At 51.0% G+C, this 16,075-nt stretch overlaps 1 protein-coding gene across 1 annotated transcript; it reads left to right on the top strand.

Annotated features, from left to right (window-relative positions):
- Nucleotides 1-655: 655 nt before the first annotated feature.
- On the top strand, nucleotides 656-15,564 carry LOC137142728 (E3 ubiquitin-protein ligase TRIM39-like; the record flags this gene model as incomplete). Its single annotated transcript, XM_067532179.1, has 6 exons — nucleotides 656-1,132; nucleotides 4,704-4,726; nucleotides 4,842-4,903; nucleotides 11,495-11,916; nucleotides 13,615-13,710; nucleotides 15,334-15,564. Coding segments are annotated over exons 1-6 (1,311 nt in total), but the record flags the coding sequence as incomplete, so codon positions are not given.
- Between the last annotated feature and the right edge of the window lie 511 nt (nucleotides 15,565-16,075).

The raw sequence follows: 16,075 nt of genomic DNA, 5'->3' as shown, positions 1-16,075 counted from the left end.
GTAAGGGGTCTTGTAGACCTGCCCTGAGGGCTGGAGGATCGGCCACCTGGGCAGTCTGTTAATCACCTGCACTGTTAACAGTTGTGCCTTATTTCTAGTTTGAATGTGCCTGGCTTCAGCTTCCAGCCATTGGTTCTTGTTCTGCCTTTCTCCACTAGAGCCCAGAGCTCTTTAGTGCCCCGTGTTTTCTCCCCACCGAGGCCCATAAACACCAACATCAAGTCACCCTTCCCCTTCCTTTTGACAAACTAACCAGATTGAGCATTTCAGCCTGTTCCTGGAAGACATTTCCTCCAGCCCTCGAATAAAACTTGTGGCTCTTTTCTGCACCCTCCCCTGGGCGCAGTGTCCCAGTGTTTGTCTCAGCAGGGCCGAGCACAGAGATAAAATCCCCTCCCTGCTCCTGCTCCCTGGCGAGGGGTGTCTGGCAGAGCCACTTTCCCGCCCTTTCTGTCATTCCTCGTTTTCACTCAGTCGATAGCTCTCCCCCTTTCTTCTGTTTTACCTTCTCCTGTTTCTCCTCCAGGCCCCTCCCTTCTCTTCCCCTCACGCTGCCACCGAGGAGGGCAGAGCCCAGCAGCGGCACCTCCCACCAGTGCCAGCAGAGCGCACCGGGCGGGGAAGGAGACACAGAAGCACTGAGAGCCCAGCAGCCATGGCGGCACCTGCTGCACCAGGGAGTGGGAAACGCAAGGCTGATGAGGGTCCGGAACCCCCGGCCTCAACCTCTTTAGCCAGGAGCGAGCTGGATGATGCCATTTGTTCCATCTGTACAGAATATCTGACATTGCCGGTGACTACAGAGTGTGGACACAACTTCTGCCGGGTCTGCATCACCCAGCGCTGCGAGAGAGTGAAGACACCCTCCTGTCCCCAGTGTGAAAAACAGTTCCAGAAAAGAGACTTCATGTCTAACGAGCAGCTGGGCCGCTTAGTACAAACCATCAAACAAGTGGGGTTAAATCCAGGACAAAGGAGAAGGGCGGCAGGGAATGTGTGTGCGGAGCACGGGAAAGAGCTCGCCTGGTTCTGTAAGGAGGATGCCGCATCCCTGTGTGTGGACTGCAAAGGATCCCCGGCGCACCGCTCTCACACTGTGATCCCCATGGCACAGGCTGCCCACCAGTCCAAGGTAGGGTATTAACAATGATGACACATTGTGCGCTCTGTCTGACTGCAGGGAACTGTAACTCTGGGGCCTGTTTTCAGGCTGCTCAGTGGCTACCGAGGGTCTCCAGCGCGGGGTGATGCTTGTATTTGTCACCCTCTCCCCCCCCCCCCATTCTCATAGCAATACTTGAGCCGTTGGGCAGCTTCCTGGGCTGGAGCCAGAGAAGTTGAGTTCAGGGCAGGCAGCAGCCGCTGGGAACTTTCGCTTCCTCTTCTGCTGCTGCCGCCTCTTCCCAGCCTCTCTTCTCCCCGCGGCTCCCCCACCCCGACCTCCCGCTGCTGCTGCTGCTTCGCTTTGCGCCGGGCTCCGGCAGCCCCTGGTCTTCTTCCTCTTCCCTCCTGGCTTTTTTCTTCCCTTCTCTTTCTTAACTTTTTTTTCTCCTTCCTTTTTTTCTCTTCCCGCCCTTTCCTTCTTTCCTCCCTTTCTTTTTTGTTCCTTCTTCCTCTTTTGTCCCTTCCCTTCCCTCCCCTCCTGTCTCCCCTCCCCCCCCCCCACTGATCGGTGCTGCCTTCAAGGGGGTTTCCCTGTCACCCCCGTCCCCCAGTCAGTCAGTGCAACCCGAGGAGCAGAGACACTTGGGAGCTGATTCTTGAGTTACTTTTGTTCCCCTCACTGCCCCATTAGGGAAAGTCCCCAGTCCTTCCCTCCACCATTTCTAAGAGTGCGGGGTCCCCCTGGCTAGTTTCCTTGCAGAAGACTAAGTGGGGGAGGGGTTAGTCCATGCCAGGCAAGCCCAGCCTGGCCTGTGCATGAACCCCAGAGCTGCCAGCAAACAGAGCATGCCAGGACATCCCCGTGTCTCAGGTAGCTGCCCCGGCTGCTGGCCGTAAGGATTTCACTTTGGCGGCCAGAGTCGGTCCATGGTGGGAGGATGCTGCCTTCTCCCCCACCCCCATCAGTCCACCACTGAGGCTGCTATTGCTTGAAGCCAAACACATTTGATAAATGAAGGAATCAGGAGTGGGTCCTAGGGCCCTGGGCGGGGAGCTGAAACTGCTTCCCAGTAACACTCTGTGATTCCCTTTGCAAAGCCCACCCACCAGTCCAAAGTAGGGGTATTTTTGGTTCAGGGCCCTGTGTTACACCCTCTCTGGGCAGACATCAGTCTGTTGTGACTGGACCAAACCACAGGATCCCACGTGTTTCTACTCCAGCTCTGGGTCTCTCAGATGCATTCCCAGATAGACCCCCTGGCTGCCACCCTTCTTTGGGCTGTGATCCTCCCCAGCCCGGCTATCTGGAACCCCAGACCCAGTTACTCAGCCCTCCCAAGACCCCAGTGGGTTACACCCGCTCAGGCCGATTTCCAGCTCGCTGGGGCACTCTGAGTTCTCAACTGACCCTTCACAGACAATGTCAGGGGAGCCCGGATCATGGGCTTAGCAAGGGGATTTCTTAAACACAGGCACTTGTGTTTTTAAGAAAGCACTAGAGAGAGTCACAGAGCTTCACAAAATCACAAACATCCCTAGACAAACTGCTTGCGATCCCCTATGTTTGGTGTCACCCTTTCTATCGCTACACTACAGCCTACGTTGGTAAAACATATGCAGCTCAGGGGTGTGAATATTCCACCACCCTGAGTGACATAAATTATGCCAGCATAAGTGCCAGTGTGCACAGAGCAATGTTGGCAGGAGAGCTTCTCTTCTACACAGCTTCTGCCGCTTGCGGGAGTGGACTTTTTATGCTGACGGGAGAGATCTTGCCCATTGGCACCGAGCGTCTTCACCACACACACTGCAGGGGCGCAGATCTATCAGTACAGCTACGCGGATGCAGTGCTGCTGGTGTAGACATGTGACTCTGAGGTCTGGTCAGCATCTCAGCAAGGCAGAGACCCTCCTGCTTTCTCTCTCCAACCTTGTCTTCTGGCACATGGTGGTCAATTTTGCTCTGAGAGCTTCTCCCCTTCTGTGCCCCTTTTGCCATGTGGGATTGTTTGAGATCCATGGACCTGCCTTATTTGTCATTTAAATACTTCACTAAGCTACGTCCCCATGTCAACAGCAGTCAGAGCTACTTGTTTTAGTTACTAAAATATGATTTTCCTGCCTTTTAATCCTATTAGCCCTGCAGAGTGAAGGGAAGTCTGGGAAAGGACTCTCATGCAGCAGACAAAGGAGGAGTGAGATCTAATGGTTGGAAGTTAAAGCCAAACAGAGTTAGGCTATGTAACCCTTCTACCAGACAGAGTCGGCAGCAGCATGGGCCGGGTTCAATGTCCAGCAGTTCCTGTCAATGATGCAACATCAAATTGGCTTGAGCCCCCACCCAGTCACACACTATCCCCGGGGTGCCCCCAAAAGGCAATACTTCCCTTCTCGCCAGCACAGAGTCTGAGTGTAGGGAGTAAACCTTTTAACACGAGGAAGGAAGTAACTCAGTGCTGGTTTGGGAAAACAGTGCAAAGAGAATTCATAAACACAAAAAAACCCATGAGCAGAATCCCCATGTGGGGCGTGTCCTTTGCCACTCCCGTCTCACTTTCCCCTGCCATACCACAATCCTAGTTGCACTTTCATCTCTCTGCTGGCTACTGCTGCCTGCCAGTTGTGGTGCTCGACCAGCCCCCTCTGCTGGCTGTCAGGCTCTGGAGGTTTCCCAGTTCCTTTAGTGAGTGCAGCTTTCAGTGATTTCAGCTCAGTTCATGGGAAAACCCTCTGCCCACACAGGAGCAATGTCCCTGCTTTTAACAAAACAAGAGACTCCAAGAGGAATCATTAATTCTACCTTTTAGCAGTGGGAGGCGATAGTCAATCCATGCCTGAGGGCAGCCCTGGTCAGCGCTGGTGCAGCCTCAACAGAAAAACCCCATCCCCTCCCTGCTGCTCTGACAGTCCTCTGGCATCTGAACGCTTCCTTTGTTGAGTTCTCTTCAGATGAGAGCAAATCTTTCATCAGCACAGGCTAAGCACCGTTCTGCTGCCATTTGTTCATACGACAGGGGGGGCAACATCTCATCACCCCTGCAGTTAACACTAAAGCGATTTACCATTGGAGCAACTCATCAAGCCTTGTGGTGGGTTCCCATCACTTGGAGTCTTTAAATCATCGCTGGGCGTCTCTCAGAGATCTGCTCTAGCGCAGACACATGTTGATGACGCAGGAATCACTGGGTGAGGGTCTTTGACCTGTGCTCAAAACAGGAGGTCAGAGGAGATGATCAGAATGGTCCCTTCCGGCCTTATCAGCTGTGAATCTGTGACTTGTTCTGGCTGATGCTGGTCCATATAGAAGCATCACCTTCTGTGGTTGATAAAGGTGCGTGGCAGTGTTTTTAGGAAACTGTAGCCACAGAGGGGATGATAAGTGAGCTACCTTATTTGCTAGGATGAATGGCATTCATAAATACATAGGGAAGCAGGGATGGCTGGAAATTTGCCATTCTGAAATGGGATTGCCCTGATGGGAAGAGGGGTTTTGTATCTTTAAATGTGGCACACCCGTAGGGAATGGTCAATGGATGTTTTTTCACATGGTTTTATTAAATTATAGAATATTATTGATAGTTTCCCATTTCTTCTTTCAGGGGGAGGCAAGCACATCAAGCAGGTACTGTGCATGCATTTGCCTTTTTCATTTCCCCTTACACTCCTGTTATATGCACTGCAGAATTACTGCACTGAACAACTGAGCTGAAAGATGACAGAGAATGTCTTCTCTTTAGGAATGAAGATGGGAATGTGCAGGATCAGGAAGCTATTTCTACTCAACAGCAGGAGTTTGGAGGTAATGATGCCGATCTCACATTCAGCCGTGCCTACCCCAAGCACTCAGAACTCATAAATCAGCTCCAAACACATGACAAGCCTGGCTTACAAACATCACACGATTTTGAACACAAACAATTGTGCCACCTCATTTTTGAACATTTAAGGAAATTCCAACCACCCCATTCTCCATTCGCTGTCTCCACAATGTGTGTGTGGTCTTTCAGGACACAAATACCAATGTGAACATGTCCTGGAGTTGGGGCGTTAGCTCAAATGGTGGAGGTGTTGGTAGCTCTCCAAGTTTGTGTTCAGATTGCACAGGCGGGGGTTGGTCACAGATCTTCATGTGCAAATGCTTAGGCTGAGATCATGAGATTAGAGGCAGGATGGTCCAGTGGTTACAGCAGTAGCCTGCTGTGCCACAGCTGTCCTGTGGGATGTTGGGTGAGTCACTTAGGGACAGATTATTAAAGGTGTGTAAGTGCCTAAAGATGCAGATTAGCGCCTAGTGGGATTTTCAGACATGCCCACGTGCCATTGATTTCAATAGGAGTTGGGCACCTCGTTGCTTTTGAAAATCCTACTGGGCACCTATCTGAATCTTTGGGTGCCTCAATCTGTTTAGAAAACCTGTCCCTCTGTGACGCCGGTCCCCATCTGTGCAATGGGGATAACAGTAGGACTCTACCTCACAGAGGGGTTGTGAGTGTAAATACATAAAAGACTGTGAGGTTGTGAGGAGCCCAGACACTATGATAATGAGGCCATATAGGTACCTAAAACAGAGCATGGCGCCAGAAGAGTTCAGTCTCCAGTCAAAGCATTCTGCTTAACACCAGAGGTGTGTTTAATGGTCAAGAGATGTGGGGAATGTTTTCAACACTGCTGTGATGGAGTTACATTTGTTTGGGTGACCCTAAGTGTGGTTTGCAAGAGTGGTTTGGAAAAGTTTAACTTCCAGGTGGTTTTAGTTAAAGTTGAATTTTGACTTTGAATTTCCATGGTTTTTAAAGTTTGATTTCTTAAAATCTAAAATTGATTTTAATGCTCTTTTGAAAAAAGTGTCTGGCACGTCTGCTCAACCTTCCCTGAAATTGAGAGAAACTGTCTGTGTCCGATAACAATTAGCTACGCTGTTTTTAGGGTTGGTTCTAAATAGGAAGCTAGATAACTGACAGGCAATTTCCACATTTTCTGTGATGAACTAGATAAACCCCGAGTAGGCTGAAGTAGCTCCGTGTGAAATGTTCATCCATTTGGAAGGCAGCATGAGACCTAGACCCAGCTGAAATCCTGCTTATGTCCCATTTTGAGACTCTAAATGGGACGTAAGTGCCTAGGCCTTGCGCTGGTCCCTGTGAAGAGGAGAAGTCCATCCTTTCTGAATGATTCTGCAGTGAAAGAGAGCTCTAGATACCGTGGGGCACTTAGAAAGTTGTTCTTCTTTCTATGACTAAACTTTTGTGTCCTGCTCTAAACATGACAGAGTGCTCGCCAGCCGCAAATGTCACAACTAAGGATCTGATTCTGGCACAGAGGGCACGGAGTAACGGCAGCCAGTCCTTGGGGTTGCTGGAGCAGCAGCCCCAACCAGTGGTCAGCCCCCGGCAGCGCTCCCGGGATTAGTCCCCCACTTCCCTCAGGGTATTTTTAGTAAAACTTAGGGACAAGCCGTGGGCTTCCCTGAATTTTTGTTTATTGCCCATGATCAGTCCCTGACTTTTACTAAAAACAGCCCTGACAGAATCTTAACCTTTGTCACAAGCAGTCGTCCTGCCGGCTCTCAGGCGATTCTCTGTAATTCCACTTGTGGTCACCAGGTGACAGCATTTTGTGACTGATGTTCACCAAATTGTGCGTACACCGCAGATTACCTTGTCTTGGGCATTCAGCTAGTCCCTTAAACCAGTGTTTCTCAACCTTTTAAGTAGCAAGTACCCCCTAACTTCCGAAAATGTTAATAAGTACCCAACACTCAGTTTTCCACTCTGAGAAATACAATCTTTCCCCCCTTTATCGCTGGACGACTGTATTTCTCGTAAAGCAGGAGAGTTCTGAGTTCTGCAGTGCTGTGTGGCTGTGGCAGATCACAAAACCCCCTGCTGTTTCTCCCTTTCTTCCTCCTTCTCTTCCTCCATATAGGAGCAAAGGTCAGTGCCAGCCAATCATTATGGCCTGATGACGGGGTCACGTGGTGTTCTCACATACCTGGGAACTTGTGAGGGATGAGCAGGCAGTAGCAGCCCACCAGAGTGGATAGCAGCGTTCCCCACGGCCATCCCTAGAGGGGTGCGGGTCTGAGGCAAATCACAGTGTGTGGGCCCCTCAACATTTCTATACTGGTAAAATCCGGGGCTGTCATAGATGTGAAGTTCACTGCTCAGCTAGCGCAGTGAAATTGACAAATAACCTGCGGGTAGAGCCCGGCTCCAAGACTGGGCAAGCTGCTGGTCTCTCCACCTGGTTTTCTGGGCACCGGGCTTTGAGCCGAGGAGGGGAGCTGCCACCTGGGCAAGTTGCAGGCAGCTGCCGTCCGGCTGCCAGCCCGGGAGGTCGGCGACTGCCACCCAATCCGAGCTGGGGCACAGGAGGTTTCCGCGCAGGCTGGGACCCAGGGATGTGGGCAGGCAGCAGGCAGCTGTTGCCCGTCTTCAAACTGGGCCACGGGAGGCTGTGTCTCAGCTCAGAGCTAGGTCGCGGGTGGCAGCCACCCACCTGCAAGCCCCGCTCACAAGGCTCAGGAGGCTGCCACTGGGCTCCCACCTGGGAGCTGAGACCGGGCAGGGCAGGCAGGCTGCCATCCGGCTTCCCAAAAAGCCAGTGACTGCTGCCCAAGCCTCCGGCTGCCACCTGGCATCCCAAAAAGCCAGCGGCTGCCGCTCAGCTTCCCAGGACTGCGGCAGCTGCCCTCTACCTCCCAGCTGGAACTGGGCGGGAAGCAGGCAGCTGCAACCTGACTTCCCCAAAAGTCGGCGGCTGCCACTCACCTCCTTTCACTGGATTTTTCACCGCGTACCCCCTGCCTGTGTCTCGCGTACCCCCAGGGGTACGCATACTACAGGTTGAGAAACTATGCCTTAAATGAATTGCTCTGTCACACTCCTGAATGGGTTCCTCTCACACCTTCCTGTCCAAGCTGTTCCAGGTGATATAAATAATTAAATAGTCCTAGACACAGAGACTGGGACCCAGGTGCTCACCTCTCCCCAGTGACCGTCATAATCCCTGGCCTACAGAGTGAGTCACACTTGCTTTCTGGGCCAACAAGTATGAAGGTAGATCAGTATTTTATCAGTATTCTCTAAGGCAGCGGTTCTCAACCTTTTTTTCCTGAGTACCACTCGGGTCAGGTACAGTCAGGTCAAGTACCGCTTCACCTGACTGTACCTGGCCCGAGTGGAACTCAGTAAATAAGCGGGGGGAACACTTGCGGCGGCGGCAGGGTTGCGTGGAGGGATCAATGCCCGCCACCGAAACCCTGACGCCGTTTGACCGTTTTCGGCGGCAGGGTGGGTGGGACTTTCGGTGGCAGTGCGCTTTCTCGGCGGCAGCAAGGGGAGGGGATTCGGCGGCGGCAGGCTTTCTCGGCGGTGGCAAGCTTCCATGGCAGCGATGAGGGGGGGGATTCGGCAGCGGAATCAGTGGCGAGGTTTGCCTCGCATACCACCAAGCCGTCTTCCACTGCTCTAAGGTATATTAAGTACTTCAGTATATAAAGGTGACAGCCCTGCTATAGTTCAGTTTTAGATCAAGATTCTGTTTAAAGCTGGTCTTTCCTAAGTGCTGTAAAATCTGCACAGTTGCTTGGATTGCCCTGAAATTAGGTATGGCTCATGGGGGCATAGGTTTCTATTACTGGTCCAAATTTGGGGCCATTTGACCAAGGGGTTGCTGAGATACAGCCCCCCCCCAAAAACATCCAGCTGTTCTTAAAGTTGACAGATTTTGACAACCAATTGTTGCTCACAGCTAGAGATCAGACTAGGGCTCAGCTGATCGCACCAGGGTCTCCAAAGCTCAGGGACTGAACAGGGCGTGTGGGCATCCACCAGCCCTGTGGTGAAAATCTAATTAATTTTTTGTAAAAAAGGTTTTGCTCCTCTAGTTTAGCTCCTCAATTGTCTCCTGTGCTAATGATGAGCTAAAGGGATTACACTGAAGATGTGCAGACAGAGGCTAACTGCCTGGACAAATAGCTCTTCATTTACAGCACTGGGGTAGCTCTGAGGGAAAGTCGCAGTCATTGAATAGGAGCCCTGACCTAGGCAGTGTGGCTTTAAATCCAAACCGAGGGACAGGCCTTTTGCTCCAATCTGCCCCTTCAAAGGGGGTCTGGGTTTTGGAAAATGTAATCTGAGTACAGCAGAATAATGCAAAGGCATTTACACTATTTTTGAGCAGAAAATAAACGACACAAGCAAAGGAAGGGAGGGTGTTTGGTGTGGAGGAGTAGGTGGGACTATAGGGAGAGGGGTTAGGGGCTCCGGTGATGGGTGGGGGAATGGGACATAGTGAAGGGAAAGATGGGGTCAGTGATAGGTGGGCTGAAGAAGAACAGGGGCAGGGGCACCTGTCACTCCCCATTCCCCTCCTGTGTGTGTACAATGATCTGGGGACCCTCCAGCCCAGCTACAGGCCTGTGACCCACTTTTCCTTGTCCTCTCATGCAAGCCAGCTCCTGGACGGGGGCCTTGCCTCCCTCTCTACCCCTCTCTACCCCCCTGTGTAGGCTGGGATGTGGTTGTCCCTTCCCTCCCCCCCCAGTGATTCCTGAGCCCATCTTTCTGACTTTGTGGGTACCAGCATGTGGGGCCCCCTGCACGTTTATGGGTGTCTGACTCTCCCATATCCCTTCATGTGAGTCAGCTTCCAAGGGAACTTGCATTTCTGGGGGTGTCTGAGCCCTCTACCCTCCCTCTCCCACATCTGTGTGCCAGGGTCTGGGGAAGCTCTGCCCCTCTGGGTGGGGAGCTGAGAAATTCTATGCTCAGAGCATGACCCAAGCACACATGCTGAGAGTGGGGTGAGGAGCTGAGAATGGGCAGGCTTGACCCGGATCAGAAACTCTCTCGCACTGGGGAGGGGATGGGAACAGCCACTGAGGTGAACGCAGCAGTCCTCATGTCCCAGAGCTATTGTGTCAGGCTGTGTTTGTTCACCTGCGTGGGGAGAACAGAACATCTCACTGGGCCTCTGGACATTTCTGAAAGTCTGGAACTTTGAAACCTGCCATGGGCAGAACTCTGAGAAGGAACCGTGAACATCTGTTCTGGGAACATCTGCCTCTGCCAAGGTGTTTGGTGACGATGATGATTGTGGAGCAATGTCACCTGTGCACAGCAGAATATTCAGAAGGTGCTGAAATTATTTTTGAAAAGAAAATTCATGGCAGCTGTGAAGGCTCCCTGGGAGGGGAGGTGCTCTGGGTGCAAGAGGAGTGGGAATAGTGGAGGAGGGCTTGGGTCTGCAGCGAGGGATGGGGGTATTCTGGGGAGGGATATAAATGGGAACAGATGGTAAGGCAGGGAAAAGGGGCTGGGGGCTCAGGTAAGAGGGAGGGGTCGGGATTACAGGGGAGCAGGAGGGGAGAAGACATAAAGGGTTGCAGAATGTGAGAGGTTGCAGAGGATGTCGGAGGTTATGGGGAGAGGGCACCTGTCAGCCATGAATTCTCCCCTTGTGTGTGTGCACTGAGATGTGCGAGACCCTGCTCCTCTCGGGGTGTCTGAGCCCCTTTCCCTGCCCCTCCATGTGCGCCGGGATCAGGGGGAGGGATGAAACTGGCATAAACTGAAACATCTGAAATCCAGAAAATGCAGAGTTAAGCTACACGTCACCCCTGTGCACGGCACAGGAGTCTGGTTCGGAGGCGGGTGCACTGGATGGGCCTGGGGCATGGCTAGGGAAGCCTGGCTGAAGCTGGGGCAGGAGGCCCAGGTAGGGGTGGGTAATGGGAGTGAGGGGCCCAGCTCACTGCTCAGCTCTGGCTACATGAGCAATGTTGCATACAGCCCCCTGTAAGCTGCTGGCTGTGATACGTGTAGGCAGCAGCACAGGGCAAGAGAGAGCCAGGAACAACTTCTTACTTGTTAATGGCTTCTGCAGAGCCAACATCTGGCATGACAGGATGGGAAGGGGAGGGGAGCTAGCAATGTCAGTGTGTGTGTGGGGGGCATAGACACATTCACGCTCATGTTACATGGCCTCATGGTCTCCTTATTGGTGGGTTCACACAAGCTGGCAGAGCCCCCAGAATGATGGCCCAGCCCCACGCTCAGTAAGCGGAACATATAGTTTATTACTGGAAGAGGGTGTGGGCTGGACGCAGGAATTACTGGGTAACATTCTCTGGCCTGTGTTATGCAGAAGGTCAGACTAGATGATCAGAATCGTCCCTCCTGACCTTCACATCTGTCAGTGAACAGCAAATCTTTTAGAAAGGCAGCCAAGGCAATCTAAAGACGCTAAGTGATGACAAATGCTGCCATTTCCCTGGGGAAGCTGCTCCAATGGCTTGTTCCCCTCACTGTTAAAATGTTATCTGATTTCCAGTTAGAGAATAATTCATTAAGTGAAACTGGTCACTGCAACTCTTACATTCCCGCAGCCTTGGCCTTGGCCTCTGCTCGTCCTTTGATAGAGCTACTGGAAAAAGCGGTTTGTCACATCTGTAAGAATGATTTCAACGATCAAGTGAGCATAGACTGTGGACACAACTTCTGCCGAGTTTGTATCACTGAGCATTATGAAAAATGGAAAATGGAACCAGAGGGAGTTTGCTGTCCACAATGCAGGAAGAAAGAGAAATTCCAGGACAACAGGCAGCTTCCCAGCATGGTGGAAAATATCCAGCAACTAGGAATAAAACCTGAAAACCAAAAAGAGGAGATAGTCTGCAGGGAGCACGAGGACAAAGTCAAGCTGTTCTGTGAAGATGATGGTGAGGTGATCTGTCTGGTTTGTGATAAAACCCAGGAGCACAGATCTCATGCTCGTGTACCCATCGAGGAGGCTGCTCAGGAATACAAGGTAGGAAACATTATTTATTTCTAAACATTCAGTAGAAATTAAATCACTGCAGGAGAAGTTTAATTTTAAAATGACATGGAGTTTAGCCATGATGGGTAGGAGTCTTCTAAATCTATGGGGTGAAATCCTGGCCCCATCGAAGTCAGTGGAAAACTCCCAGGCCTGGAGCCAAAACAGTACCTAGGAACCTAAGTCCCAGTTTGAGGTGCCACTGCAATTCACAGCCCCTTTCATCATCCAAGTGGAACAGCTTCACCAGGAGAGACTGAGGGAGCCCCACATTTGACTTTCCCATAGCCTGGGGGTTAGAGCCTTTCCTGAGGGGTAGGACTGGAACACGGGTCTCCTTTCTCAGCATACCTCGCCCCAGGGGAGAGCTCTGACTGCTGGGCTAAAAGTTAGAAAGAGGGTGGCTCCTCCCCCTCCCCCAGCAGTTTTGTGCGAAGTGAGGCAGGCTCATAGCTCATAGCTTGAGTGTCCGACCACCTGACTCCAGGAGCTGGGTTCCTGGCTGGGGGTCGCTGGCAGAGCCAGTCACCTCCCTGCATCCCGGAGTGAGATGCCCACCTCCCTGAGGGGGCGGGGTTGGGACACCTCTCCTCAGCATCTCCCATTGGCTGGCTTAGGCAGCTCCCAGCCCAGCCTGCTGGTGTTTGTGGGTCGCAGTCTAAGGTGTCTGTCTCTCCCATGCTTTGTACAGGGAGCCTGGCCCCTAACTCAGGCTTTGTGGGTCTCAGGGCTGGTCCAGAGGTAATTTAGGTGCTTAAAAGTCAGTTACTGCAGTGCTGAGTGTCACATGCCTAAGTGCCTCGTGGACCCAGCCCCAGTGGCGTCAATGGGACCAGGATTTCACCTGCCAACCGTATCAATATGTCTGTGACTTGAAACTCTGCACGGCAGCGCCCAGCCCCTGCAGGCATCTACAAACACTGACTGTTGTTTTCACTGCCTCCTGGTCACTTGCTGTTACAAGAAATGAAAGCAGTGATCATGCTTTGTACTCGCGCCCAGCGCTGCTTCCATCCCGGGCTGTCGGAGCCCCACACAGACACCAGTGGGTCTAGCCATAGAGCCCTGCCCTCTTCGCCCTGTTTGCACAAGGGGATCTGAGCACAGAGGGTGACATGGCCCAGTTCTGCCCTCACTGAGGTCAGTGGGAGTTTATCCACTAGGCTGAAGGGGGCAGGCTCTGTGTGAGTTGCCCAAGATCCACACGAGGCAATTGTTTGCCCACGGTTGGTTCAGACAGAGCTGCTGAACCAGCAGAGCCAGGCTGAAAGCCAGTGTGATGCTGACGCTCTAGTGCCATGTGCTGGGACAAAATGTGTGTCAAGTGGGGGTTCCCAGCACTGGAGAAGGGATCCCAGGTCCCAGCCATGCACCTTGGCACAAACACAATCCTTGCCTTCTAGGGGGGTCAGAGTTAGCCCTGGAACAAGTACCACATGTATCAATAGCACAACACCTTTCTGTAACCCAGACAGAGCCTGGCTGTTTGGGGAGCCAATACGACAGCTCTGCAGAGAGCCCCGGGGTCACTCAAATCAGCTCTGTCCATGGCAAGGCTGGGCGCAGAACCATGGTCCCCTCACGGCCGGCCTGAGCTTGGCCACAAAACCTCCTGCCACCCATGAGTGAGGAATCCCCAGAGCGCTGACTCACTGCAGCAGAATTCACCGGGCATCGTTATCCCCACAGGTGAAACTCCAGAAAGACATTGAGTGTCTGAAGAAAGCGATGGAGAAGATTTCAAAGCTGGAATCCAAGGAGCGGAATAAACCCAATGACTGGAAAGTAAGTGTCTGCAGTTTGGTTTAATCTCTCATTTTATTCAAGTATTTTTAAAAATGTACAAGAAAATCATGATAAAAATAGACAACACCAGCATAGCGTTAAAACAAACAAACAAATAAACCCTGTTTCTGATTATAATCAGACTTTCCAGAAAATGTTCAGCTTGAGGAATATGGAGGGGAACAGAAGGTTAAAAATGAACAAATCTGCATAACACTTAACAGCAATGGGCTGATTTACACTGAATCAAGATGCAAAGGAGGCCAAGATAAATACATATTTTATTTATCTGCATTTCTAGTGCAGAAGCCCCTTGTGAATCAAGCCCAATAGTTCTAGCAACACACAAGAAGATACAGACCCAGACTTTTCGCTGTCTCACACCTTGTGTCAGCATTTACACTGGGGCAAAATCTGTGTAAATGTAGCCATTCTGATTTGGTCAATTTTACACGGACTGTGCTCACTGGGACAGCCCTGCTCTCACTCACACCAGTTCTACGCTATTATAGCCCCATTAGCACTGATAGGGTTACTCCTGATTTACACTGGGTCAATGAGAGGGGAACTGGCTCCAGAGAGTCTAACGGAGTTACACACATTTCAGGGGCAGCCTTTCTGTCCCATATTTAAGGCTGAAACACCATTTCAGTTTAAAACTGACATTCAAAGTGCTCTAAAATCCACGTATATACTCAGCTTGGCTTGAAAATTGCTGTGTTTGTTGATGGACCAGTGCCGAATATGTGGGGGAAATGTAGGGGCATTAATTCAAGGGGTTCTGGAGATTCCATTCCCCACCCATACGATGATGTGTTTTTAGTTGCTAATTCTGTCCCACCTTGCCTTTTATGGACGTTTTGCATTTCCTGACAAATATCTAGTGTAAGGAAAGGACGAGGGGTGAGGTGGGGTGGGGGTGTTTTTCCCCAAACATGAGTTTTGGGTTTATTGTCTCACGTGGGGGCAGAGTGAAGGATGCAATTGTTACTCGAGGGTGACTTGGGCCCAGATCCACACAGGGACTTAAGTGTTACAACACCAAAGCTGTAGGCACCTTGAAAATTGCTGAGTTAGGGGCCTCAGCTCCCTATACAATGAATGAGGGCAGGATGGTGCCTCTCTTACAGCTTTTAGCCCAGTGGTTAGAGCATTCACTTGGGAGGTGGGAGAGCCAGGGTAATTCTCCCCTAGGCCTGAGGGGCAGAAAGGATTTGAACAGGGAAATCTCATGCCCAGTCTCAGGACAGTGTCTGAGAGGGAGGGGGAAGCTCAGTCTGTCCTGTTGAAAACGTTCCAGGAGACAGCAAGTGAGAATGGCTCTATCGTCCTGCGGGTCAGGTACACATCTAGGAAGTGGGAGACCCAGAATCCAGCCCCCCTGCTTCACAGACTATTTAATTCTTTATCTAGAAATTATGGACTTGATGCAGGAACCCCCTGGTGTAATTTTCTGACCTGTGACATGCAGAGAGTCAGGTTAGATGATCACAATGGTCCCTTCTGGCCTTAAAATATGAATCTGTAAACATTTGTTCAGATCTCATGTACTTCATCGAAAATGGCCTGATACACTTGATAATTCTGCTGATATTTATGGGTTTGTTTTGTTATTAACTAAAGGAAAGAGTAAAGCGTCACAGACAGCGAATCTTGTCGGAATTTGAGAAACTAGAACGGTATCTGAGTGAGGAAAAGAAACTCTTTCTCCAGAGACTGGGGGAGGAGGAGATGGAGACTTTGAAGAAATTAAATGAAAATGTTACCAAACTCTCCCAGCAATGTTCCTTGCTGCAACAGCTGACGGCAGAGCTAGAGGAGAAGTGTCAGCAACCGGCCGCTGAGCTGCTGAAGGTGAGTTACACAAAGTTCCCCTTTTGTTTGGATTTCCCACATCCATGGAAACAAACACAGAGAGTCTCCTGCTCCCCCAAAACAATTGTTATTATTTACTGATTTATTATTTATGTATGTTGCACCACAGCTTTACATCATATTTCACAGTATTATTAGTAATATTTAGGCCAAATTGGCTCTCTAAACTTAGGGACCTAAGGGTAGAATGATCAAAGGCACCTAAGTGACTTAGGAACCTCCATCCCATTTTCAATAATTATTTAGGGCCAGATTTTCAGAGGTATTTAGGTGTCTAGGGATGCATCTCAGCACCTCCTGGGGTTTTCAAAAGCATCAAACAGGTTAGGCACCTAACTCCCATGGACTGGTTTTAAGGTTTCTCTCAGGGCAGCAGCCACCATGTGCTGGATGCTTTCCAGTACCCAGAAAGACACAGCCCTGCCCCTACAAGATTTGCCAGTCAACCTTCCTCGGCTCTTACTTGGTACCCATCACCATGGTATCCGAG

This window comes from Emydura macquarii, unplaced genomic scaffold (genome assembly GCF_026122565.2).
Source record: "Emydura macquarii macquarii isolate MOO-44397 ecotype Brisbane River unplaced genomic scaffold, CSIRO-AGI_Emac_v2 contig_3246, whole genome shotgun sequence".
Lineage (NCBI taxonomy): Eukaryota > Metazoa > Chordata > Testudines > Chelidae > Emydura > Emydura macquarii.
The sequence above is the reverse complement of the archived record's forward strand: the minus strand, read 5'-3'. Positions and strand labels throughout refer to the sequence as shown.